The following is a 27,928-nucleotide window of genomic DNA, read 5'->3' on the forward strand; positions in this document are numbered from 1 at the left end:
AATAAATAAATAAATAAAAATCTTTAAAAAGCTTCCAGTTCAGTAAAAATGATGGAGGCATCATCCTTGTCATTTCACTGATTTTAGGGGGAAAGAGCTCAATTTTTCACTATTAAATATGATATTACAAAGAAGTTTTATCAAATTGTGAGAATTCCCTCCTATTCCTAGTCTGCTGAGAGTTTTATGAAAGATTATTGAATTTTGTCAAATGCTCTTTCTGCATATTTAGAAATGATATTTATTTTTTCTACTTCATCTTGTTAAAACGTTGAATTATGTTGATTTTTTTCAATGCCTAAATCAATCTCATATTTCAAACTCTACCTGGTGATGATATTTTATCCTTTTCTCTTTTGCTGGATTCTTGTCTAATTTTTAATATTCATCTATATTCATAGTGAAACTGGTCTATAATTTCCTTTTTGGCCATTTTTGGAGTCTTTAAAGTTTGGTATTAGAGTTACTCTGGCCTTATAAAGTGAAATGTGTAATATTTACCACTCCCTCTATTTTCTGATGGAGTTTGTATAATATTGGTCTTATTTTTTCCTTGAGCATTTGATAGAATTCACTAGTGAAACAGTCAAGGCCCAAAGTGTCCATTTTAGAACGGATTTTGATAATTGGTTCAACTACTTTAATAGATATAAAACTGTTCAGATTTTCTATTTCTTCTTTTATAAATTTGCTAAGTTGCTTCCCACCCAAAATTCTCTATGTCATCTAAGCTGTCAAATTTGTTACTATGAAGTTGTTTATACTCTTATATTCTCCTAATGTATATCAGATCCATGGTGGTGAAACCCCTGTTTCATTCTTATCTTAGTGGCTGGTGTTCTTTCTCTCTTTCCCCTTTTTTTTCTTTCTCTCTCTGTTTCAGAATTGTTTTTGGTGGTTTCTCTAGAGGTTACAATATACTTAACCTTTCAAAGTCTACCTATTATTAATGTTGTATCACTTCATTTAAAAATGACGCAGATCTTTTCTACCCTTTCTTTATGTTAAAAGTTTTATATGAATTATATCTGTATTGAAATCCCCACCAATTGTCTCATGACAACTAATTCAAAACTTTGCTCTAAGTTGTGAGATATGTACCTTTGAAGAATTTAAGAGAGTGAACTTCTGTGTTTCTTATTTTTACCATTTCTAGTACTCTTATTCATTGCTTAGGATCCGAACTTCCCTCTGTTTCGTTTTTTTGTTTTTTTTTTTTCCCCTTCAGCCTGAAGAACTGTCTTTAGTTGTTCTTGGGGTATAGTATTTTGTGACATATTTTCTTAGTTTTCCCTAATTTGAAATACAGTGTTGTCTGCCTTTATCCCTGAAGGATATTTTCAGAGAATTCTGGGTTGACAACCTCTCTCTTACTCTACTTTGTAGTTGTGTTCTGGTCTCCAGAACATCTGATAAAATATTAGCTCTCATTCAAATTATCGTTCTGTGTGTAATGTTGCTTTTCTCCGGCTACTTTGAAGGTTTTTTTTTCTTTTATCCTTGTTTTTAGCTTTTGATGTGTATAGGCATAATTGACTTCAAATTTATCTGTTTTTGGATTTGCTTAGCTTCCTGAATCTGTAAACGTGTATTATTTCCCAAATTTGGGAAGGTTTGAGCCATTATTTATTTAAATTTGTGTTCACTCTTCAGGATGCTTAGGTGGCTCAATTGACTGAGCATCCAACTCTTGATTTCAGTTCAGGTCATAATTTCAGCGTTGTGAGACTGAGGCCTGCATCAGGCTCCAGATGCAGTGGGGAGTCTGCTTGAAGAGTCTCTCCCTTTGCCCCAACCCCTACTTGCACACACATGGGTGCACATGCTCTCTCTTTAAAATAAATAAATCATTTAAAAAATAAATATGTGTTCACTCTTCTACTTCTGGGTCTTTGATTACACATGTAAAATCTTTTGATATTGCCCAGAGGTCTGTGAGGTTGCTTTTTTTTTTCCCCCTTAAACTTTGTTAACTCAGAGTGAATAATTTCTATTGATCTGTCTTCAATGTCAGTGACTCTTTCCTGTCCTCCCCATTTCAGCTTCTGGGCTTATCCATTGTTTTTATTCCCACTGTGTATTTTTCGGTTCTCAAATTCCCATTTATTTATTCTTTATATCTTCTATCTCTCTATGAAGAATTGTACTGTGAGATTAAACACTTAAGTGGAAATCTTTTGAAAAGCAATCACATCTTTAGCAGCCTTCTGAGACAAAGATTGAAGTTCAGGATAGAGGTTATAGAGCATAAGCAGGCTCTAAAAATGTTTAGGACTCAATGACCTAAACCCAAGACAAAAATCAGGTGATAGAAAAAGACCCGGAGATGATACTGGTATTAGAGTTAGCAGACAAAGACTTTAAGACAACATGATCAAGGTAATAGAGGGAAAAGTGGACAAAAGAGATAAAACTACTTGGGAGTCCACTTAATGACATTTTGTTTTTCAGTTTTACATGTTTTATTTTCAGTGTTAGAGATTGCATTTGGTTCTTTTTTTATGCAGACCAATGGAATTTTTAAAAAATCTGTTGTCTATTTTCTCCCTGTTTTTCTTTATATGCGCAACTAAAAAGAGTGTGTGTTCTCCAGTTGTCAAATGTAGTGGTTTTTTGTTTGTTTTTTGTTTGTTTTTAAATTTTAAGTAGGCTCTGCAACAAATGTGGGGCTTGAACTCGTGATCAAGCGTTGTATGCTCTACTGACTGAGTCAGGCAGACACCCTGAGTGTAGTGTTTTGTATGTGTCAGTTAAGCTAAGTTTGCTCGGAACTTGGTATGTTTATTGATTTTCTTGCCTACTTGTTCTGTTTGTTCGGATAAAGGACTCCTTTGACTTCTGGTAACATTTTGTTTCTGGATCTGGAAGCTGGTTATATAGGTGTATTCATTTTGGGAAAATTCATTGAGCTATGCACTTATAATTTATGTACTTTATGTATGTTATTCTTCAATGAAACATTAAAAAATATCCAAAAGGCCATTTCTTTTTCTCTCAGTCCTTTTAAAGAAAAATGTTACTAAAATATGACTAATATTTTGCTGGTGAGAAGTAGCAGATGTCTTCTAGAATATAAAGGCTCATGACAACAATGACACTACACTCATTGCTTTAGCCTGACAGATGCCCAAGAGTCTTACTATCTATAAGTCTGCAGATAGTAAAAGAACACAAATCTGGAAGAACCTTGACTTCTTTTGACAGTAATTTGGAGAAAATAATTCTTTCTCAAGGCATTTTTGTGAACTATATTTGCATCTGTAAAGCTTAGAATAATTTCTCATTAGAAGAGTTTCCTGAATCTATTTGTGCTTACCTTTAATGCTAACAAACTGTTTTCCTAATAGGAACAATTAGAGAAAGAGAAGCAACAGAATGATGGGAGGCCCATGAGTGATAAAACCTTTGAAAAGAAACGTAAGTGGTTTCCTTGTGTCTTCACCACTAAGTCATACAAGTAATGTTGCATCCTGCCACTCTGAAAGCTCATGCTTTTTCAGATTTGATGTGGGAAATTGCTTTTCTTTCTTTCATTTTCTAAAAGTTGTTTTTAAAAATTGGCTGCTTCGTTTGGTACCGACGTAGGAATACATGAATAGATTGTGCGAGTCAGTGTGGACCTTTGGATTCTTCAAAGGAAAACTTAAAGTCTGATAACAGCAATAAGATTGTGAGATTGGTCACTGGCAGCTAAGTTTGAAATATGTAAATATATAAAGTAAGACTGTTTGGGAAAGAGCATGCTGCTTAGCTAGGGACAGTGACTCATGTTCTCCATGTTGTCTTGTGTGTTTATGGAGACTAGGAGCTCAGAGGAAATGACAGAATTTAAAACAGAGTTTGTTTTAGGTAGAGACACTAAGACACCAACAACTCTGCCCAAGAACATCCCTATTTCTGTTCCTGGACCTTCTGGAACAAGCACCCCATCAACAAGTAAGAAGCAACTTCTTTTTATGTCTCCTGTCTCCCTTTTCTAAAAATTAATTACAGGGAAAGTCACTCCATGAGATGAAATTCTAAAATGCCTTTTGCCTCTTATCATTCATTATTTTGGGATTTCTTGATGGGCAGTAGGGGTAAGAGATACTCCAGTTAGCTCAGACTAAGGAAAGGAAGCTGGACACATTTGTATCTAATGAAAGTGCGGTAGGGGGTTGGCGAGGGGATGGGGTTGGCGCCGCTGAAGATGCACTGAGCAGCTGCATTTTCCTTCTGCTTATCATTCCAGGCAAAGAAGTCAAGAAATCCAAACTGATTCGAAGCCAGTCTTTTAATAATCAAGCTTTTCATGCAAAGTATGGCAACTTAGACAAGTGTCCTAGGTATGATCTGTCAGCTTTACTCAATTTTTATAGTTCTGTGTCTTTATTTATGTGAAATATTTACACTGTATAAAATCAGGATTAATTTGGGGGTTTGTATAGGTCAGTAAATTGTAAGTTTTCTTCTGTAAGATTCTCTCCAAAAAAAACTATAGTCTACCAATTTGTGTAAGAATAGATATTGTGGGGATGCCTGGTGGCTCAGTTGGGTAGGCGGCAGCTGCCTTCAGCTCAGGTCATGATCCAGGGTCCTGGGATCGAGTCCCACATTGGGCTCCTTGTCTGCTTCTCTCCCTGCCTCTGCCTGCCACTCTGCCTGCTTGTGCTCTCTCTCTCTCTCTGACAAACAAATAAAATCTTAAAAAAAAAAAAAAAAAGAATGGGTATTGTGGCATTCTAGAAAAATTATCACCGTGGTGCTATATGGTGACATCACGGGATCCATGTGCTGTTTTATGAGAGAGGTGGTACTCTATTTCATGTGCCACTCAACCACTAAGTGGGTGTGGACATGTCCCCTTCCCTCGGTGGACGTGGACATCCAGCCACATGCTGTGGATACTGTTTCTTTCTATGGAGAAGCCACTGGCATGTGTCTATGGTAAAGTGATCACAACAGTTCTTACAACAGATGGATGTCTGGTTTCCCCTTTGGCCCCACTGACTGAATTATGAACAGTTAAGGTTAGGAGAGAATCAAGCATAAATTCAGTGACCACAATTTGTTATAAGTGTTGTACATATATAACATATAATAGCTGCATACCAATCAACAAAACTAATTTTAAGTAAACATAATTGTCTTTAAAAGTATTTATTGACAAAAATAACGTGGCATGGGAAGAATAGGTTTTTCTTTTGTTAAAGATAGCTTACTCTAGATTTTCAGCTATGTTTGTGGACATTCTCAGTAGACCTGTCTGGAGTTCCTAGTCAACAGGGTGATCGTGAGATGGGCAAAAAAGATTAGAACTGAACACAAGTTATTTCCAGGGAAACTTATCCGTATTCTCTGTCTTAGCTGAGTCTCAAGAGAAAAACTTTAAGAAAATGCTTTTAAGTTAGAGACAAAGGAATTGTTGGGAGGCATGGGATGTAAACAATAAATGAGAACTCTAAGTAGCAAATGTGCTTCACCAGAAGTAGCGGAAAGCGTTAAAAAAGATTAGAAAAGACCAAGTGCCTAATGACTGGGGCGAAAGAAGCATATACTTGTATTTTAAACTAAATCACGTTCTTTTCTAGTAAAAGTTCTACAGCAGGATATACGCCTTCTGTCTCAGGGTTAGGGAAGACTTCTGTGATTTCACTGACTGGTAAGTAGAAATCTGAGCTCTTCCAAAAATTGCTTCATATAGTGAAATGTTATTTTCTTTAAATGACCTACTTCTTTATTTCTAGATACAGAGTTTTCCCTAACTTTACATCTTTATCAAATGCCCAAATAATTAAACTTTTCCCTAGCAACTGAAAAAATACTTGGCTATGCCATATTGTTTTCACAGCCAAGAGTCAGCATTCAGTGCTTTTGAAAGAGAGAAAGGACAATGATAGTGTAGGTTTTTCCATAGGCCAAGGGCCTCCTTGGGCACAGATGAAAAGTTTTTGCCATAATTTTTAAGGAAGTTAAAAATAGTAAGGCTTCATGTGAATCATACGCAACCAGACATTTACAATATTATATATTTGAATGTTTATACCAGGGGTCAGCAAGCTTTTCCTGTAAAGGGCCAGATAGTAAATATTTTCAGCTTTTTTGGTCAAATCGGTATCTGTCACAATTATTCAACTCTGCTGTTGAGCAAAAAGCCATAGATAGTACATAATGAATAGGTGTGGTTATGCCCCACTACCATTTTATTTACAAAAGCAGGCAGCAGGCAAGGCAAGGCTTGGTTCACAGACTAATAGTTTGCTGACCTCTGGCTTATATAATAGAACACAGAATTAAACTATGAATAAGGGAAAATACATTGCTAAAGGTTGCTAGTGGCTCTAAGTCTATTATTAAGTTTTTGCCATAGAATATTGGCTAAAAATTAATAGTATTGATCTATGGTCAGTTTTTAGTGTAAAGAACAGCAAATCCACTTAAAGGTCTGAAATTTTTTTTAAGTTTGGTCACATTTCCTTTTCAGGTTATGTTTTGAGTAATCTGTCTTCCTCTTACCTCTTACTGTGTTCTTACTCTCATGAAGAGTAGATCCGCGCCCGCGGGCTGTTCTGTGAGCAGTATGTTTTCATTTGCCAGATCAGAAAGACCTTTCTAATATTAAAGCATCGATGTTCACATGCTGTACATAAAGTGGTTCTACAAGATAGACTATGAATAGCTTAAGAAACCTGAACACATTTGATAATAGGAAGTTTTTAAACTAAAGTTATCAATAATTCTTGAAGTGAAGGCTATACATAATAAAACTCTTGATTACTTTTATCATAGCAAATCAGTGAATTCTTTAGGAGACACTAAGGGAACATTCAGGGTTGATGAACTTTATAATACAGAGTGTCTTTAAGAATTATAAATATACATGGAAAGTCAGTTTGAATTAGCTCAGCTTGGAGCTCAATGGTGCCGATGATTGTTGCTATCCCTAAGTGGTTCTTCAGACTTGCATGTATCCAATCTGGCCTCTGAGAGATGACTTCAAAGGAGCACATTTATTCATGAACTTGTAACAATTCTTGCCAAGGAATTTCTTTGCTTAAGTCATTAAGAATATTGATTCAGGGGCACCTGGGTGGCTCAGAGGGTTAAAACCTCTGCCTTCGGTTCAGGTCATGATCCCAGGGTCCTGGGATCGAGCCCCGCATTGGGCTCTCTCCTTGGTGGGGAGCCTGCTTCCTCCTCTCTCTCTCTCTCTCTGCTTGCCTCTCTGCCTACTTGTGATCTCTCTCTGTCGAATAAATAGATAAAATCTTAAAAAAAAAAAAAATACTGATTCAGAGTGGTTTTTTTTTTTTTTTCAAGTTTGAATGATGTGCCATGATTTCTGCAGTTTTAACTTTCTTAGTTCTTAAGTCACCTTGAGAGTCAAGAGTGTGTATGTGATCTACGGATCCTAAAACTTGACATCCAGAGTCTTAAGTCATGTATTTTATAAGGGTAAATCTTTTATAAGGGTAAATATTAAAATTTTCAGAAAATATTCTGTCTTAAGTGTTCAGTATTATTTGGGGGAGAGGGAGGATTGGTTGATTGGAACCTCTTCTAGTTTGTTGTATGCTGCTCAATGAAGTACAGGCTGAGGAAGAAGTCACACACAAGTACACAGCTACAAAGAGAAAAAGGGAGCAAAGCGTTTCTTAACAAAAGTATGAGATGTTCACATAGAGAAGAGATTGTACTTACTTTGGGACTTAAGGTAGGCTCCAAGGTGTTTATGTCATTTGGGATGAAGCCTAAGGTACGCTGGGATTTCTGATGGGCAGAGAAGGGTATGGAACAATATCCTATCCAGAGTACCGGTCATAAAGAAGACGGTCAGTGTCTTGAGGAAGCAGCAGGAGGCCAGTTTGGCTGGAGCACAGAGTTGAGTGTGAAAGAGCAGGGTAAATAAAGCTGAAATGAAAGGTCAGAGTTATCACTTGGAAGGTCAAATTGAGTACTCTTTACTCAATATGAACCCATTGTTAATCGTTTGGCGACTTTTGCCTGTCATTGATTCCGACATTCATCCAAGGCTGTGTGGGGGAGATACAGAGAGAATGGTAGTAAGGATTCAGGGACACAAGCTGCAATGTATCCGTTGTTAGTGGGTATGAAACTCCATGGAACCCTTTTAGAAACCAGTCTGGTAAAGTTCTTCAAGAATCCTAGTTTTAAGAAGTAGTCTTTGACTCAAGCAATCCTATTTCCAGTGACCTGTCATGAAACTAGGATAAAATACATTAAATGTCATAAACTTTATCATAGTTTGAACCCTTGGTATGATGTGATGAAAATGGCACTTTACCTCCGTCTTCCTTCTTCAAACCTACAACCTTAGTCTAACACTAAGAGGAGCATCCACTGAATTCTAATTGAGAGGCATCCTGGAAAACGTTTGGCCAGTGCCTCTCAAAGCTGGTAAGGTCACCAAAAACAAGGAAAGGCTCAGGAGAGCTGACAAGTGAAGATAGTGTTGTATGCTGAATGAGATCCCGAGACAGAAGCAGACAGTAGGCAAAAACCAAGGGTATCTGAATGTGCTATGGATTTTAGTTAATAGTAATATAATGTCTCATTACTGCTTCATTCCCTGTAGTAAGTGGAGCATACTAGAGTGGTGTTAGGAAAGGAAACTGAGTTAAGGGGACGGTTGGAAATTTTCTTCTCAATTTTTCTGTAAATCTAAATTTTGCAAAATAAAGTCCATTTTTAAAAACCACATTTTTAGTAACTTAAAAAACTGAGTCTTCAGGGATAAATTTCACAAAATGTATATTCTGTATACACTAAAAAATTCAAAACATTGCTGAATGAAATTAAAGAAGACCTAAATAAATGGAGATATTATGTTCGTGAATGGAAAAACTTAACACTGTTATGATGTCAGTTCCTTTTAAATTGATCCAGAGATGCAGTCCTCATCAAAACTCCAGTACTCTTGCTGTAGAAATGTACACGCTGATTCCAAAATCTAAACTGAAGTGCACAGAACTGTGGATAGCCAAAACCATTTTGAAAAAGAAAACCAAAATTTAGAGAGCTTGAACTGCCTGATTTCAACACTTGCTAGAAAGCTCCAGTAGTCAAGATGGAGTGTCTACACTGTCATGCATAGGCAGTCGAGTTCCCACAAAGGCTCCAACATGAATCAATAATAATTGGTTGGTATTTTCAAAAAATGATGCTGGAACAATTGGATATCTTTTTTTTTTTAATTAGTTGCAGAGGTAGAATTTCGTGATTCCTCAGTTGCATATAACACCCAGCGCTCATTACATCAAGTGTCCTCCTTGATGCCATCACCAATGATCTCTTCTCCCCACCAGTCTCCCCTTCAGCAACCCTCAGTTTGTTTCCTGGACTTCAGCATCTCTTAGGGTTTGCCTCCCTCTCAATTTTCATCTTATTTTATTTTTCCTTCCCTTCCCTTATGTTCATTTGTTTTGTTTGTTAAATTGCACGTATGAGTGAAATCATATGGTATTTGTCTTTCTCTGACTGACATATTTCACATCACATAATACCCTCGAGTTCCATACATGTCCTTGCAAATGGCAAGATTTCCTTCTTTTCATGGCTGAGTAATATTCTGAATCTCTATATCTCTATCTCATCTGTGTCTCATCTGTACACCACATCTTCCTTACCGATCCTTCTGTCAGTGGACATCTGGGCTCTTTCCATGATTTGGCTTGTGGACATTGCTGCTGTAAACATTGGGGTGCACGTGCCCCTCAAATCACTAAGTTTGTGTCCGTTGGATATCTATATTTAAGAAAAAAACAAACCAAATTGAACCTCAATCCTTATCTCGCACTACATACAAAATTATCTCAACATGCATGATAAACCGAAGCATAAGAGCTCAAACTCTGACATTTATGAAGAAAATATCACAGGAGGACGTCTTTGTGATTTTGGAATAGACAAAGATTCTTCTCTAAACCATAAAAGAAAAAGTTAACCTACTGGACTTTATCAAAGTTTAAAACTGCTCTTTGAAGCAAAACATGAAAAAATAAAAGGCAGGACACAGATTGTAAGAAAATAACCATATTACGTACACCTGAAAAAGGACTTACATTCAGGATACATCAAAGAAATCTTTAGAACTAACTAGTCAACACTGTCCCGTGTGTGTAAAGACACAGAGCAAGTCTCCAGAACGTTTATTCATGGCTCGTGGAATTGCAAAATGGTACAACCACTTTGGACAACAATTTGGCAATTTCTTATGAAGTTAAATATGTTCCTACAATGTGATCCAGCAATTTCACTCTAGGCTTCTGTTTACAAGAAATTAAAACATATATTCATACACAGACTTGTACACAATCATTCATAGCAGCCTTCTTTGTAACCATCAAAAACTGGAAACAACCCCAGTGTCTACCAACAGGAGAATGTAGAAACGATTCTGGCATATCCGTACAATGGCGTGTCCGTCCGCAATAAAGGGGAATGAAGTGCTGATATACACGACAAGGATGCATCTCAAAATAATTATGCTGAGTGAAAGAAGACAGACGTACTGGGTGATTCCATTCATGTAATATTCTAGAAAATGCGAACTAATTTCTAGTGACCGGAGGTCCATTGCCAGGAGTGTGGGGGAGGGGTCGCCAGGATGCAGGAGGGAGGGAGTGGGTGTGTTCACTCTCAGTGCTGGTGATGGCTTCGTGGGTGTATGCACACGTCAGACTTTAGATTTGTGCAGTTTATTATTTATTATTTAAAATGGATGTTAAAAGAAAAAAGCTATCATTAACCTTCTCTGAAGTTACCATCTTTCACATTCAGCATATCTGACTGAGGTTGAATTCCTTTCAGATGACTCGTTCCGCACTCGCAACGCCGGTAGCGCCCCGACCTCCTTTTCTCCCAGTCCTTCCCTGCCGAGCACCTCCCGGACCGGGAACTCAGTTGATGCAAAGAGCAGTGGAAGTAAAGACACGCAACCACGAAAGGCGACCTTGTAAGTAACGCGGTGATAGGCCAGGGGGATCGTCCCACTCTTTTCTCAGGCACTCTCCGTCCCACTTAAATACTTTCCAAGGAGGACACAATGTCCGCGATGAGGAAAAGGTAGAAATTAAAAGGAATTATTTTCACCTGTGCCTCTGTTATGTTAGCTACTTTATGTGAGATGATAGGGATGTGACCAAGACCCTGGAACTCTAGGGAATCAACAAGAAACTTGAAATGGCTTCCGCTTGTACCAGAGATCCATTGTTTTCCTGTGAAGTGTTGGCATTCAGGCCATTTATCTCTGAGAAGACGCTGGGTACAGTTGTATCTGGCTCGTGTACGCAGTGTGTCCTTACCCAGTGCTCAGAGACAGGGCTACAGCTAATTCCCCTCGAGAGACATTCCTGAAGCCTGTAGCCCAGGGCTGTGGGCCCAGCAAACTGGAGATTTCTGCAGACAGTACTCATGCTTTCACCTTGTGGTTATAAAGGGCTGCTGTTCTGCTTTTCCCTCATGATTCCTTTTTGGGCCCTATTTATATCCTGTTTGAACTGTTGAAGCCTTTGGTGCTTGTGGTTGGAACAGTTAGCAGGGTAGAGTCTACAAATCTCTGTGGTGAGAGGTCGTATCGAGGGGGAACTGATCCGCCAGGAAGCCCGAACCATAGCGACAGGTTTGTGCTTTCCGACAAGACACCTGAACCTTCTGATCAGAATGGAGTTTAAATAGGACTCGGGTTCCCTTTAAACACATTTCACTGAAAATTCATGAGGATTTTCTCAAGAAATTTCTCAAATGCATCTTTTTTGCAGAAACTGCAAGCTTTAGTCCCTTCAGGGAACTGAACTGTATCATAATTTCTCCTAAATTTTAATTGGCCTTTGGTATATATAGATATAGATGTGTTCCAAATTCATTTAAAACTTAGAAATTTACTGAATGCAGCTCAAGGACACTCTAATAGCACAAGGCAATAGCAAATATAAAAGGTGATATGGATACTCTAGATGAGGCGCCTTAATACAAAGGGTACTTTTATTTGCAGAGAATGTTCTTTGCCCTTACGATTATTGCTCAGATGACCATGCTCTGAAGTTCCATTTCTAAGTCCTGAGGTTCGAGGGCAGGTGGGGTAATGGTCTGTAGAGAACTTGGAGCTGGAGTTGGTGCCTTGTGCCCTGATCGAGGGCAGGCAGCGAAGTGCTCTGTATAGTCTGGTGGGCGTCTGGGCCTCACGGAGCCCATCTGGGCAACGAGAGGGTGGATTCCTCCCTCCAGGGGCCTTCCTGTGTGTCACTCCTAGGCCCTCTTCCTCTCAAAAGTTTGCCCGGAATTCTTCTATCGAAGAACATATTTAATAACACCAGAATGTAGTTCTTTCTCTTGTTTTTCTAAATGTCAGAGGAACATTTTAAAGTAGAGATGGCTAAAACCTAGTATTTAGACCAATTCTCCTGTATTTCAGATTACTATCTTCATCTGTTCTTTCTTTGCTGAGCACATTTTTCTTTTTTATAGACTCAATTTTCTCTAGCTCAGGATATATCTTTTATATAACATATAATTATATCCATAGAATTATATAATCAATTACATATAACTGAGAGTTTAAAAAAATGAATCTAGAAAATCACATCATTCGTTTTTTTTCTTTTCTGAATATTCTGAGGGAGAAGAAATGTTGGTATTACAGCTGCTTTTTTTTAGCAGGACGCTGGCTATCGAGTCCACAACACTGGTTCCATATGCTGTGGTTCTAGTCTGGACTTGCTCCTGAAAGCACACAGCCGCATGACTGGAAAAGCTCGATTGACTCCTATGTTGGTCTAGTTTCTGTAAAGTATTAGGCAAGATTCGGTGACGTGCCATATCCAAATGAAAATCTCTCCGTTTTCCTTAAAATAAGCATGTGAAGTGATTTCAGGAAGTTATTACTTCAGTGCTGCTTCCCCCCAAAACTGCACTCAATACATTCTCTAGCTTCTCAGGGTCCTGGAGATGAGCCATCCGGTATTTGGAAGTGCCAGTGTCTTAAAGGAGGTACAGGAAGGCATCATGGCCCTGTTGATATATTTGGGCCTGTGTTCATTTCTGTTGTCATTACACACAAAAGAGTGGGAAAAGTCGTATGAATTGAAGTGAATGCTATGTTAGATGTGTGTAGGGTTTGGTGATTAAAGAGTTCCAAGTCATCGTTAGTGTGTGATTTCTTTTTCACTTAATGAGAACCCTCATATATTCCGTTTATTTAAAGTAGATTTTGTTTCTTATTTAATATGTGAGCCTTAAACAGATAAAAATTTTCATGGTTTGTTTTTTCGTTTTCTTTTCTCTTCTCTCTCTCTTTCCCTCCTTCTCCCTCCTTTTCTCCCTCCTTCCTTTTCTTTCTTGACAAAGAAAATCGAGAAAATCCAATCCTTAAATCATCTGCTTGATGAAGGAAGCAAAACAAAGACAACTGGAGATAATGTGATTGATGGACAAAAGCTAAAGCCATGGGCTTTTTTCTTTTCTTTCTTTCTTTTTTTTTTTGGTTAATGAATGGAAGAGAGACACATAATGGCAGCTGATGTTGATAACATTTCCATATTTGACATTAGATTCCCTAGGAGGTATACTATGTATTTCTTGAGTAATAATGTGGTTACAGAATTCCAATGTCATAGTGAAGTGCAATGAAAAACAACTTTAGTTAATAATACGCTTTTAGTCCTGCTGCAGAAGAGACCAGTCTGCATTCATCCGTGCAGGAAACCATCGATTTAACTGTCCTAGAATTTTAGCACTCAAAAATGACATGAAAGTCCAAATCAACTGAAATTGCATTCGCTAATCACTTGAAAGGGCCTGGGGAGTAAGAAAGACATTGCATCTTCTCACCCATCTCCAAGCCCAATTGAAAAGTCACACTGCAAAGGAGACGAACAGCGGTCCGCAATTTTATCAGTCCTACGATTGTGGTGACAACGTTGTAACTGGACATTCTGAAATTTCAATTTGGCAATGAAAATTCTACCAAGATTTCTGATAACTTTTAGCTACAACTACCTTAAAAATAATAGATTGATGATTTCATTTCCTAGAAGAATTTATTTTATAAATACTTTGTTTACATTTTAGATTGTATTTGTCCTTACTTAATTTAAAATGATGAATCTAGTTTGAATCAGCTGTTACTCCAAGCTATCATGCTTAAGCTATGTCAACAGCATTTATTTGTACTAATGCTAATATTTCCATCCAAATTTGCCTGTGGAACATATACAATTCTTAATTTTAAAATGTCGGTTCTTGAGATATACTGTATGAAGCTATTGTCAGCTTCTCTATTTCAAAATGCAATCAGCATATAACTATATTGATATTAGAAAATATTTGTTTTTTAAAATATATTGATGTATGATAAAGATGATCTAATTTGTGAATGCATATGCGTGTGTGGTTACTTTTTATAATGTGAAATAATGAATAATGAATTTACTCAAAATAAAACATAGGTTAATGAGATACCAGTGTTGTGAAAAAAGTTTTAAATACTTTCCTGCAGCTTTTATTCTACAGGTAAAGAGTAAGACAGTTCATTTTTAAGTAATGAACGAGAAGCAAACCAACATCAACTATAAATTATTCAGGGGACAGCTACTCAGCTGGAGACTTAGCCAAGACATTTTGTTTCCCCTTCTCCCTTCATATGGCCTCTTCTGGGCTATTTTTAGTGATTCTTGGCGTTTTTCATTTAAGGACAAGAAATGGAATTGTTGAACTACTCGTTTTGTGAGTAGTTAAAACTTGGGTAGATTTGAGAGACGGGACAGTATGGGCTCAGTGAATTCAGTATTCTTTGTGGATTTCATGTAACTGTCAGCACCAGTCACGTGGAACTGAGTGTCTGATGAGGAGGGACCATGTGTGGTGTATAACGGCACAGCCGGCATTTTGCTTCCTACTCGGCATTGACTCTGTTGCTTGAAATAAAATGGAGAATTTCAGTTTATTTGTTCAGTAATAACTAATAATAACAAGAGCAGAGTGAGGGGCTTCGTTTTCCATCACGCGTGCGGGAAAAGAGTCAAGTGCTTTGTTGCTACGGCGTGTGGAGTTCAGGATCACACGCAGGGCAGCAGCTGCGGTCTTGTTCCGCTTACCAAACTGTCAATTAAGATGACTCATCAACGTTGCTTTCGGGAGTTTTCTTTTTTCCCCACAGAGCAGGATATCTAAAACCGTTGACCTATTTGCTAAGATTATACTTGCATGGACAGATATATAAAAACGGTAAAAAACAAATTGGTGGCAGTTGTGGATATCCGCGTATATCTCAATTTACACCAGCGGCAAGACTGATGCTCTCAGTAAAAGTTCTCCGTGTATCAACTCCCCAAACAGATCCTTCAGACTAGTTGTGTGACATCCGTCACTGCAGCAAAAGAGGGGTGGCTGGCTCCTTTATCTTCTTGTTCATTACGGAAACTTGCATTTTTAAGGACAGGTTCTAGAATGTCACAGTTCACGTTACAAGTGAAATAACAGACCCAGCAGAACTCCATTTCACTGGCAGAAATGGAGACTGGGCCGAAAAGGATCGTACTTACTAGAGAGGAGCTTCTGGAGACTTTCTGACATAGCCTCATACGCATTCCAAGGTCATTTCCATTATTTGACTTCCTAAGTTCAGACGTCTTATTCTGGAAGGACGGCTCCATTAACCCAGCAGAGAGGGCGCATCTGTGAGACACTCAGACTGAAGCAGACCAGACTGCAGCCTGAGTAGGAGTTCTGCAGGGAAGATGAGGTGACTGGATCAACCCTGTAGTCTGTTCTCAGTTGTGACGGCGTGTGTGACAGGGTGTGAGTGTGGGTGAGTGTCTGTGTCTGTGCCCAAACAGTTGTTAAACCTGACGCTTAAATATAGTTAAGACTTGTTGCCATGTTCATATGTCCCCCCTCAGTTGAAACCTTCAATGTTTTGGGGTAAGATCTATTACAGTTTTCATTAGTCTGCTTTTTTTTTTTTTTTTTTTTTTAACCACAAGATACTTGGAAAAGCTGAAACCTAGTGCCATGTTCAGATAGCCCTCCTCGGCTGAAAGCTTGAATTTTGGGGGGCCAGAGCTATTACAGTTTTCATTACTCTGCGTTTTTTTTTTTTCAAACTACAAGATACTTGGAAAAGCTGAAACCTAAGTGCCTTAGGGACTTCCTCAAGTATATGTGGGGGGGATTAATTTTTTTCAAAAGTTTTTTTTTTAAGCAGGGAATATGGCCATTTTCTGGCTCCCAGGGCAATGGGTTAGATATAATTGTATGTGCTCTCCTTGTTTTGTGTGTACATGGGGAGAGGAGGGGAGATGCGAGTTGGATCTGAATGTTCTAGGAGTCCTTCAGTAACTATGAAACTTTTTATAGGTGGCTTGGCCATATTGATTTCAGATGATATCATGTTCTCATAGATCTAGATTTCATCTCTTAAAAAGGTGGATAATTTGAATTCTCTTTTTATTTCTCTTTCCACTGTTTTTCCACAAGCACATTTGACTGATGGAATACTAACAAGTCAATTAAGAATGTCGCTTTGCCTCGTTCTAGGTCCTAGCATTGCTGGGTCCTTACCAGCTATCGACCAGTACTCGTGGGAGGAATTCAGGAAGGAGGTCATGTGCAGATTTTAGGATGACGAAGCCTTTAGACTGCTACTTAATAGTACTACCTTAAGTATGATTCACATTACTCTGTTTATATGCTTAATCAAGATGACTAATAAATTCATTTTAGGTATATTTAAACATTGGATAGCAAATAGAAATCCAACTGGGCCTTTCGTCAGCATATTTGACACTCCTAATTAGCTCACTCTATCCATGCTTCTCAGAATTAACTCCTGAAATATTTTCTTGTCTCTGTAACAAAATAAGACAATTTTGGAGGTATTTGCTGTTTTCCTTCTAACCTTGGGACGAAGCCCATGCTTATGTTCTGTTTAAGCAAAGTGGTAACCCGGGGAACTGCATGGTGCCCGTGTGTTTGGATCAGTGTTTTAGATAGAAGGGAGAAAGAGTGAAATGGGCCCGGGGGCTGGGGTGGGGAGAGGCAGTCTGCCGGCTGCCATGCTACGCCATGTGGGGTGACCTTGGGCAAGTGTTCTCCTTTCTCTGAGATGAGATTTTTTGCCTGGGGCCTGTGCACGTCCTCATGACCCATGACCCAGTCTGTGTCCCCCGGTTCTCTCCTGTGTGAAGTGAAGGTCCTGAGCTCGATCTGCCGCTCAGTTAAAGCCTCTGTCAAAGGACTGGCCCCACCGTGAGGTAGCGAGGGCTGCCCTCAGGCTGGGGCCGTGGTCAGGACTGCCTATAGCTGTTTTCTTATTTTAGTCAGCAAGAAATGGTTCTGTAATAGATTAAAATAAAACACTTCCTTTGCCCCAGAGGAAAGTAAAGAGAGCGAAGCCCATGACTCGAAGAATGTGTCTTCCTCCCAAAGGCTTCATCTGGAAATAGAGTTCTGGTCTACCATTTTTTTAAAAAAGTCAGATACGGGAGTAACAGACAAAGGTAGAAGTATCTACTGAGCTAGTCCTGAGCCAATAACAAAGGCTCAGAGAGACAGGCTTAAAATACCAGTCAGATGGTAAGACCTCGCCTTAAAATAACTGGATTTAATAGTGGGGTCTGTCTGAGAACGGCTCAGACCAGCAGAGGACCAGCGGGACACTCTCTTCTGCCAGCCCCGGCCACCAGACTGCGCCTCGGCTGGAGCATTAAGTACTTACCCATGTCTTAAATCAGAGGGGAGCTGGAGTCCCCACACTGTCCAGAAATAGAAGTGTTCTAGAGGTTTCTTTATAGATCATGAAGTGAAATGTCTGGCCCACTTGCGTGACGGGAGGCCTGGAATAAGCAATAATTTCCCGCAGGGTTCCCGTCACTGCCTCAGTTTTTTCTTCATCAGCCTTCATCACCGCTCTGTGCAAAACCTAGAGAAGGAAATAATGTGCAAGACCATTTGTGGGGCAGTGGCGGGAGGGAATTAACTGAGTCCCTTGACATTTTTGGCTGTGGTCCTACCCATGGGGCCATTCCCCCGTTCCCGAGATTTCCTGGTGTACAAGGGACTGCCTTAGGAGCCCAAAACCAGACCAGGGGGCCCCAGACCACATTGCGGGTGTGGACCCAGGGGACTCCACCAGCCCGCTCGAGCACACACGCCTCAAATCAACAAGTAATGAGCAAGCGTGGGCTTTGTCCTAATGATTCTTGAACGATCTGGAGCTCCCCCTGGCCCCCACGAGGTTTCCACACTGCTTGGGGCCCCTGAATACTTTGACATCCCTTTGGGCAGGCACAGTGGGGACAGGAGCTGGGTTACTCTTCTGTAGAAGTTCCTCGGTCCCTCGAACTGCTCTGAGGCAGTACCTCGGGTCCCTGGGGTCTCCCGGCCCCCAGGTGCCTGGACTCCATGGCTGCCTGTTGTGGTGGGGACAGCCTCTTGTCCAGAACCTGCATGCAAGGCAAATGATGTACCAACATAATTTTTTTATAAGCGGAGATCGTGGGAACATCTGTGTCCCAACACCTGGAAATCCTCTCAGTTCGTGGAGTGCAAATTTCCAGAGTAAATGGGGGGAGGGGAGAGATCACTTCATGGTTTGCAATTTAGACAGTAAAACAGCACATTTCTTCATTTTTAAACGTGTTTACAGCAGAAATTCTTCCAGGTGCCGCTGTGCGGGTTTCTGACTTTCCCTGAGTGGGTAAACCCTGGAGGCAGGCCCTAGTGACCCCACTGGGTCCTGCCTCCGTGGGGGCCTTTTTAAACATCTCTCAGCTTTGGGAAATGCAGTCACACGGGGAAAACAGGAATCAGACTCCGTAAGGCCAAGACCGTAGTCAGATGTGGTTGCCATTTAGAAATGTCGGAGCATCTTGGCTGTAGCAGTGGCGGGGGGCTATTGCTGGCCTCCGTGAACAGAGAGGACAGGCATGCTTTACCAGCTCCCCCGGGATGCACAGGACGGCTCTGGACAGCAGACCACCGCTTCCCTCCACACCAGCAGCGCTTCCCCTGAGAAAATGGATTCTCTGAGGGATTCTATGTATAAGACAACTAACCTTGCCCATAGGAGCTCCAGAGGCAGAACTAAGGCCAAAGGGTCTGAGTCTGGGTCATTAGGGAGGAATTACAGGGAGGGGCCATGTAGAACAGAAAGAATTTCAGCCATTTGTGGACTGAGCCGCTTTCCAGAGAATTGGGGAGTTCTCCACCATTGGAAGCACTGAAAGAGAACGAGGGGGCTGTTCTGTAGGAATATTCCAGAAGGGACTCCCAAGAGGGTGGGAAATTGGGCCACATGACCTTGGGGGGGGGGGATCCTTTCATCTTGAAAGTGGCATCATTTCATGCAATTTTAATGAATCTGTGACCCAGTTCCATTGTGGGGTCAAATCTTGAGCGTTGGGAGGGAAGAGGAAGAAGTCCACATACGAGGAATTAAATGAGTGAAATGTTTTAATAAAGTAGCTCAAAATTATTAAAAAATCCAACTCGAGTCTTCTTTTTTTTTTTGCATTTTGAATCTGATTTTCTACAGCTTTTCGACGACAGCATGGTATTTTATCGATGTTAAATGGTGTGCAAAAGTATTTGCTGGTTTCGGTCACATTTGATACTTAGGGATTGGACCCTGCTGAAGGCTCTTGACTTAACCTTGGGGACTTTCAGGTTTCTTGAAATAACTGAGAGCTCACGGAGGTCGCCTGGGGTGAGAAGACTCTTCTGATTTCCATCCCTCAAGCAGCTCGCACGTCTCCTACTTCTGATCTGGCTGGAGCTTTGGGAAGAAATCTTCCATGTTTCTGCAGGACAAGTACACAGAAGGGCGAAATGTAGACAAAACCCATAGACTCAGAACACTAAAAAGGTCACACCAGGCTTTGCCCTGCCCACAAGGTTCAGCCCCTCCGCCATCCCCTGGCCCCTTGGGAGGTGGGGCAGAAAGAAGCCAGCACAAGAGTGTCGGGAGCCGGGGTTTGAGTTTGGGCTCTGCCACTGATCACTGGCCAGAGTCAGGCTAATCTCTCCGAGCTTCGCTTTCATTGCCAGAGAAGGGGTGGAGGGGTGACCCTATGTTCTATACTAAGAATCCGAGGACCTGCGACCTTGTCACTTGCCCCCAGTCACAAAAGCAGAGAAGGAGCAAAGATACGACCCTAAACCTCAGAGGCTAGGCCCGCTTTTCCCCAAGGACGAATAGATGCACCGCATCCGAATGTCAGGGGAGGATGGGGTGCAGGTGCCCCCCAGGAAGGTGCTGTGCCACGACCCGCGTGACAAATCGACCAGGAAGCGCGAGGGTAAGAGGATGGTGAAAAGAAATTAAAGAGACCAAGAGATGGGGGCAGGAGGAGCATAGGGGATGATTTCCACCAATGCCGAGTTTATTCAAGGCAACAAGGTATTATATAGCCAACAATAACTACTTTTAACTGATTACAAAAGAATTTACTACATGCACAAAAAACCCTCCAGACTCCCCCATTATCTACTTCTCACGGTCTAAATGCAGACTCTCCAAGGCCAGTGGTCTCTGTCTTCAGATAATTCCTTAACCAGCTGCACTGACTCCAAAGTGACTCAAAACCTACAAGAAGGAACAACAAACCCGAGTGATTCCTAAACTGTGCTGGAACAGCAAGGACCAGTTATGAATTTACGACCCCAACCAAATTGCTCTCATCTAACAAGTAAGCGTGTGGGAAATCGCGTAGGCGAGCGCACAACACAGAGCACAGACCCTTTCTCAGTGCACTCAACTTTTCCATCCTAAACCTTTTGTTCGGCTATTCGGATTTTAAAGGAGACACAAGTCAGGGCCTGGTTTGGTCCTCGTTCCAAGCCTTATTGCGGCCTCCCACAGTGCTGGAAGGGTGGGGTCCCCAGGGCGGAGGCGACAAAGGAAAACTTGCCCAGGGCTGTGCCCGGTGCACTGTGCATTTTCATGCATGTTGCAGTCTGTTCATGAAACAAAGCTCGTGCAGACAATCATCTGACATCAGCCAGATGCCGGCGGGACAGAGGACGGGAGGAGCCGGACGGAGAGAGCACCATGGCATTGTGTCAAGGCATCTCGGAGCAAGATGTAAGCCACAGGAATTAACTCGCTCTTGGGATTAATCTCATCAAGAAGTTTGGGAATTTTACTCCCCCCCCCCCCCCCCCCCCGCCGTCTCTTTGTCAACATAAAGGCCTGTGAGGCATTGGGAAAATTCAGTCACACACTTATATGGAAGTGCTTCTTGGATACCCTGAGTTCAGTCTGTTTGACATCATGATCCTCAGGGAGGAAGGTGAGACTCCCCTGAGGGAGGCCCAGCTCTGGGGGTGCGGCTCCCCGGGCCTGCAGGAGGGGTTTGTGCTCCAGCTGGGCCGCAGTCAGCCCTCTGGCCCCCAGCCTCTGGGAGAGGACCCCGTCCCTGGCCTTGCAGTGGGGAGATCAGGTTCTGCAGACCCATCTGGTTCGAGGTCTCCTTGGAGAGCTGCTGCCCTCTCCCGTGAGCCAGGCTTTGGCCCCCTCCACCACTGCCGGAGCTCCCACTCCCTGGCCAGGCTTGTTGGCGGCCCCAGGGGGCGGGGGTGGCAGGTCTGTGGAGCCTCCAACACTGCCTGGGCCTCTGGGAACTGGGGACCTGGGGCTGAGCCCGGCACCAGCCGCATCTCAGCCAGGGGGCAGGGAAGCAGGAGGCTCAGCATGGCCTCCATGGGGCAGCGAGGGAGGCCCCAGCACGCCTCCCTTCAGCCCCAAGTCCTCATCTGGCGAAAAGAGAGCACAGATTGTATTTAAGGCCCAGTGTCTGTCTCCTCCCGGTGCAGTTCTGCCCGGAGCCAGTAGGGGGCTGCGTTTGCTCACCTCGGGAGCTGCATTATTTCCCTAGCAAAATCTCAGGCTGGGGGCATCCCAGGGGCCTCCAGCTTTCCCCACTCCTCCCACTGCCTCCCAGAAGGCGTGGGGATTAACGAGGGTGAGGTCTGGGCCCAGCCCGACGGGGTGAGTGTCCCAGCAGAACCGGGGAGTGGGGAAGTTCAAACTTGGGTTTATCCACTTCGTTCATTGCCCTTGAACCTTGGGCTGGACAGCAACTTGCCTGAGCCTTGTTGTGATCAGAATTCCTCCCCCCAGCCCCGCCTCCCTCCTCCAGCATACCACCCAGCCTGGGCCCAGTTGCTCGCGGCCCCTGCCTCCACTGTACCCGGGCAGCCCAGGACAGAAACAGGTAACTCTCCCTTTGGCCACAGCAGGCCTGGGCCAAGCTCCCCTGGGACGCTCACAGCTGAACCTCACAGTGCCTGTGAACAGGGCCCTGGCTCTCATCACGCCCTGTCACACATCCGGGTGGAGTTGGCCTTCCAGCAAGGGAAATGTGTCTCTGAACCTCCACCTCCCACCTCTCTGCACTCCGTGCACGCTCCCCGGGCCCTGGAGCACCTGCATGGTTCCTGTCCGAATAAACACCTGTAGGCCTGGCGGTGCCACCTGGCTGTCCCCGCAGCTGACAGCACCCTCTTGGTCTTCTGGGAACCCCCGGTGTCCTAGGGAGACGGGAGGCTGCAGTTCCCATCGGCAGAGACCTTCATTCTGAATCAGGCCACCTGGAGAAAATGTGCCCAAGAGAAGTTCCCAGGCCCGTCCTCCCTGATGCAGGGGACTGTGCCCATGTCCCATGCAGGACTGAAAACAGCAGTGAGCCCTGGGGCTCGGCACATGGCTCTTTGCTGATGCTAACCCAGACCTCTAGAACTCAGGGCCCCACTCCTCCTGCAGCCGCAAGATCACCCCCTTACTGGGTGAAATACTTCTGCCGTACTTCTAAATGTGTGTGTTTGGGGAAGCCTGTGCGATTCTAAATGGCATTCTGTGTTCGGCAGGTCATTCCTCTGTCGTAAGCACAGGGCAAGGACCTGTGGCGGCGTGCCAGACCTACGCCAGGCTTGCGCCTTCTGTATAGGACAGTATTCGGTCCTACTTTGTAAATGAATACATCACCCCATGGCAGGCTGCTCCTGAATTCTGAGTTGCTCCTCTTGGTGACAGTCATCAGGAAATGATCCCGTCACACCCAGCAGACATCACCCCATCCGATCACTAAGTCTTTCCTTGACACTCCTCCTCCAGCCTGGAGTGGCCATCCCGGGATACACAGGCATCCCTGCATGCTGCTTATGGGACAGTTGCATGTAACCCCAACAGCCTGTGTCCACCTGCTGAACAGAACAGAACGTCTGCAGGGGTCCCTCCCATCTCCGGGCACCCGGGGGCCCTCAAGCGAACCAAGGATGCATCAACCTAAATAAAATCCAAGAGGGAAGAAATCAACCATGCCCCTGCTGCTCCCCAGCCCTGTGTCTGGAGTAGCAGCCCTGCCCCCTGTCCTGGAGGAGGGGTAAGCTAGCCCCCTGGGCAGCAGGAGCCCAGGGAAGAAAGCCAGGGATGTGAGTGTGGTTTGCATGGTGAGTGTTGTGGGCATGAAGTCTCAAGCCTTGGAAGCCTCTTCCTCTGGCCACCATCCTGCAAAGGAAGGGCCCTGGGGTTGAACACACATGTGGAAGCCACTCCTGTCCCAGCCAGTCTGGGGCTGAGGGCTCGCCTTCTCACCTTGGAACCCACCCAGAGCTCACATGGACATCTCTCCCCCATACCTCACTGGCTGGATCCTCTGAAGGTCTCCTTTAATCCCCTGGCTCTTACCAGCAAGCGGCCGGCCCCCTGGTGCCTGGGAAGGCCTGTCACTCAGAGAAAAGACAGGAAAGGTTAGGGTTTGCAGCAAATATTTGCTATTCCGCAGGATGCTCCCCAAGGGACTGTTGCTGATTAACGTCCTGCCTGGAGGTAGTGTTTCTGCAAAATCAAAGACAGAGAGACAGGCTCCCAGTGTTCCCCAGCAGCTTCTCCACCCCAGAATGGGACTGGAATTCCACCGTGAGAGCTTCTGCCTCTCAACCTCAGTTGTGGCTCTGGAAGGATCCAGGGCCTCGCGGGGCGGACTTGCTTCAGGGGCTGAGTACCTCGTGTGAAGGAAGGCCATGGTGGCCCCCTGGACCCCCAACCCAGGGCTGGGAGCCCCATGGGGGACGGGGGCAGAGATCTACCCCGCCGATCGCAGCCATAAGGTTTCCTGCAACGTGAATCATGCTTCGTAAAGTTCCCAGAAACAAAATGCAAATCTTCCTCTGATTTACATAGTAGTTGTCTTCGCAGGGGTGTCAGTGGGAATGGAAACCTTGGGGGAAATTTGTGTTTTCGTGTGAAGTCAAACATCCGCGGGCCTGTGAAGGTCTGGACTCTGATGACTTTTGGACGGGGTCTTCCCCTGTCCGGACGTGTCCGGCTGTCACGTGGGACCTGGGTCACTTCTTTGTGAGGGACGGTCCTGGGTGCTGCACTATGTCTGGTATGTCTGACCCTCATGCACTACCAACTGCATTTCCTCAAATCTCTGTGAAAACCTCTGCCCCAACATGTTTCCTTTGGAGCAGCACCTGCTTAGTTGAAAAGTGCTACCCAGTGAGGTCAAGGGGAGGGCTGTAGATGGGCTTCTAGGCTCAGGGCCGGAGCTAGCCATGGTCTTCCCATCTGCGTTGGACAGAGGAGGGGTTCCTTCCTGCAGACCGGACGGTGGGGGGTGGGGTGGGGAGGGTGGCAAAGGGGGTTGTTCAGTTTTGCCAAATGTTCGAGAGGAACCAGCAGGCTGCACTCCAGAGCATGGTGTTGCCGGAAGGCTTCAGAGTCCCATAGAAGTCACCGTATAGCACCTGACCTTCTGCGAGGCTCCTGGCAGGGTTTCAGAATGGCTCCTCCCAAGGGAAGGCGGCAGAATGTTTTGGAAAGTGTGTGAGGGCCTCCGGCAGCCACCCCTGGCTCCCCCACTGTATCCACTGGGGAATGCAGCTCAGCCTCTCCGCCCTCTCTTCTCCCCCACCCCCTACCCCACCGCCATGGAAGGGCCAGAATGGAGCCTCTGCTCTATGACTGTTCCAGCAGCACCCAGAACCAGCAAGGAGCTGGCCCCTAGGAAGTGTGGCTCAGAAGCTCTGTGCCTTTGGCAAGGACATGAGTCCTGCGCTGCCCCCAGCCGGCCACATCAGTGTGACCACTGTCCCTCGGACTCCTTCCCAGCTGTGCACCCTGAATTACTTCCCCAACCTCACTCTACCTCGGTTTTCCCATCTATAAAATGGGCTCCCGTGGCTGAGCTATGACTGCTGCCTACCTGTAGTGCATGGGGTAGTGCGGGTCACAAGCCTGGGGTGTGGCCGGACGCGCTAGTGACTGTCGTTGTGGGACACTGGGGCCAGAGGGAACGTCAGAGGTAATGCGGCCCCCAGAAGTGCACTTTACAGAGGAGGAAATGGGAGAGACCACCGTGAGTTTTCTCTGCGTGCATGGAATCAAGAGCCGAGCTTGGGTGGTGGGTGGCATGACATAGAGAAGACAAGGCTTCCCAACCTCGGCTTCCTCCTCCACCCGGTGCCTAGGAGAACAGATCCCCACGGCTGTGCCCCGGGCCCCTCTGTCTTGGGCCAGGAAAGCAGGCAGACGCTGGGAGCCCACGCTGCTCAGCCCTGAGAGTAACGGAAAGTCTGTGCCAGGCACTCAGCCAAGGGCCTGGCATGACCAATGGGGGCTGCTGTTAGCAGGACTCCCGGCCCTGCCTGAGACAGGGGCATGGAGAGACAGCCTGAGCAGGGGTCCAGGGGCTATGTGCAAGGGTCTGGGAGCGGTGATGGGAGGGATGCTCGCCTGGTTACCACAAATCTTGAGGGAGCTCATCCAGCTGAGATGCAGACTCACAACTTCACAGGCTGCCTTCCCAGGGTGGCAGGAGGGTCCCCATCCCACCAACTGGTTTCCGGTCCAGCCTTCAGCACCCAAGACACAGGGGCGTAGGCTGGACCCTGGGCTGGAGGAGGAAAGAGCCTTTAGGTCAGTCGGGAGCGCGACTGCCTGAAAGTGGTACACTTCTAGGTGCTCACCACGCGTCTGGCCCCTCTCCACCCCTCCCGCACCCGCACACACACACACACACGTGCACACACACACACACAGCTTGTCTGCGTGCACACACCTGTTCTTAACTGTAATCTGTCTGGGTTATAGCCTTTCCCTCTTTTCCTTTTATGCTGCTGGTCATTACTTATTAATTTCCGGTTTTAAGTTAAAACCTTTTTTTAAAAAAAAGATTTTATGTATTTATTTGAGAATGAGAGCATGCTCAGAGGAGAAGGGCAGAGGGAGAGAGAGAAGCCGACTCCCCGTGAGCCCGGTGTGGGGCTCGATCCCGGGACCCCGAGCTGAAGGCAGAACTTAACTGACTGAGACACCCAAGTGCCCCTTAAAACCTTTAAATGATTTCAGACTTGAAGTAAAATTGCAAGAATGGCTACAAAGAACTTCTATAACCCCTTACCCAGAGGCACTAATTTTTAAACCTTTTCCATGTGTTTGACAATTCTCTTCTCTCTGTGTGTGCAGGCAACCCCCCCCCCCTTGTCTTATTCTGAAGCATTTGAAATGATTAGGTATCCGGGAGAATAAGAACATTCTCTTACATAAATGGTAACAAATGATCAAATCCAAAAAATGTAATATTGTTACAATGCTTGAAGCTATTAAGATCCTGCTCTAATGTTGCCTTCGTGGTCTGTCTTTCTTTCTTTCTTTCTTCTTTCTTTCTTTCTTTCTTTCTTTCTTTCTTTCTTTCTTTCTTTCTTTCTTTCTTTCTTTCTTCTTCTTCTTTTTTTTTCTTCATGGTGTTTCTGTTTGCACTTTAGGAACCCGCCCCGGGCTGTCTGTTGCATTTGGTGGCACATCGCCTTGGTCTCCTTGGGTCTGGGATGTTCTTCAGCTCTTCTTGTACCTGTCATTATGTTGACATTTTGAAGAGGCTTGTCTTTAGATTAAATTCCTAGTATTTCTGGACCCAAAGTCAATATATCTGTATTTTTGTTACATGTGTTGGGTTGAATCATGGTCCCTGAAAAGCTCTGTCCACGTCCTAACTCTAGGTGAGTATGGATTGTGACCTTATTTCGCAAGAGCATCTTTGCAGATGGAAATAAGGCCAGAGTCTTTTTTTTTTTTTTTTAAATATTTTATTTATTTGACAGACAGAGATGACAAGTAGGCAGAGAGAGACAGGGGAAAGCAGGTTCCCATCGAGCAGAGAGCCCGATGCGGGGCCTGATCCCAGGACCACGGTATCCTGACCCGAGCCGAAGGCAGAGGCCCCAACCCACTGAGCCACCCAGACGCCCCAAGGTAAAGGTCTCAAGATCCTTCTGGATCAAGGGCCTAACGGCAGTGACAAACTATCCTTACAAGACAAAGGTCTGAGGCAGGAAGACCTGTGAAGACAGGTGGGGACTAGGACACGTGTTTGGAAGCTCTGGGATGCCAGGGACCACCAGGGACCAACCCCGAGCTAGGAGACAGGCCCAGGATGGACTGTATGACAGCCTCCTGTGGAAAAAACCCTGCTGACACCTTACGCTCCCACTCCGGCCCTCCGAAACTGTGAAAAGCATTTATTTCTGTTCTGAAGCCTCCCCGTGTGTGCATCGGTTGTAGGAAGCAAGTACGTTATATACTGCCAGTGTCCTACAGAACGGAGGGCGCTGCGTGCCCCGTGGTCTCCCCGCCATCAGCACGGTGCGCTGGGAAGCTCTCACCGCTTGGCCAATCCCACAGGCAGGGAATGGCATTGCCGCGAGGTTTTAATTTGCCTTTTTTAAAATTAGAAATGAAGTTGAGTGTGTTTTCATCTATTCCAGCAGCACAGATGAGAAAGAGCTGCTCTTTGTTAGTGACGGACCTTGCAAATACATTCTCTCCAGTTTTCATTTCTGTTGACTTTGCCTATGAGTTTTTGAGCAGACAATTAAAAAAAAAACTTCTTATGCAGTCAAACTAGCCAATCTTTAATTTCATCTGGAC

At 44.2% G+C, this 27,928-nt stretch overlaps 1 protein-coding gene and 1 long non-coding RNA gene across 4 annotated transcripts in view; one reads left to right on the plus strand and one right to left on the minus strand.

Moving 5' to 3' along the window:
* Positions 1-14,892, plus strand: part of PPP4R4 (protein phosphatase 4 regulatory subunit 4) — a 125,848-nt gene extending 110,956 nt beyond the window's left edge. For all 3 annotated transcript variants that reach the window (XM_046007020.1, XM_046007018.1, XM_046007019.1), the window contains 6 exons: positions 3,348-3,417; positions 3,850-3,936; positions 4,232-4,325; positions 5,571-5,641; positions 10,810-10,954; positions 13,345-14,892. In XM_046007020.1, coding sequence (XP_045862976.1) covers positions 3,348-3,417; positions 3,850-3,936; positions 4,232-4,325; positions 5,571-5,641; positions 10,810-10,954; positions 13,345-13,369 — 492 coding nt within the window. In that variant the 3' untranslated portion in view covers positions 13,370-14,892. The remainder of the gene's footprint in view (positions 1-3,347; positions 3,418-3,849; positions 3,937-4,231; positions 4,326-5,570; positions 5,642-10,809; positions 10,955-13,344) is intronic.
* Positions 14,893-19,662: 4,770 nt separating this feature from the next.
* Positions 19,663-24,083, minus strand: LOC123943247. The gene is made up of 3 exons (XR_006818602.1): positions 24,001-24,083; positions 23,635-23,718; positions 19,663-19,796 (listed from the first exon to the last, which is right to left on the minus strand). It is a non-coding gene; the product is annotated as an uncharacterized LOC123943247 (long non-coding RNA).
* Between the last annotated feature and the right edge of the window lie 3,845 nt (positions 24,084-27,928).

The sequence above is a fragment of the Meles meles genome, chromosome 6 (genome assembly GCF_922984935.1).
Source record: "Meles meles chromosome 6, mMelMel3.1 paternal haplotype, whole genome shotgun sequence".
NCBI classification, from domain to species: Eukaryota; Metazoa; Chordata; class Mammalia; order Carnivora; family Mustelidae; genus Meles; species Meles meles.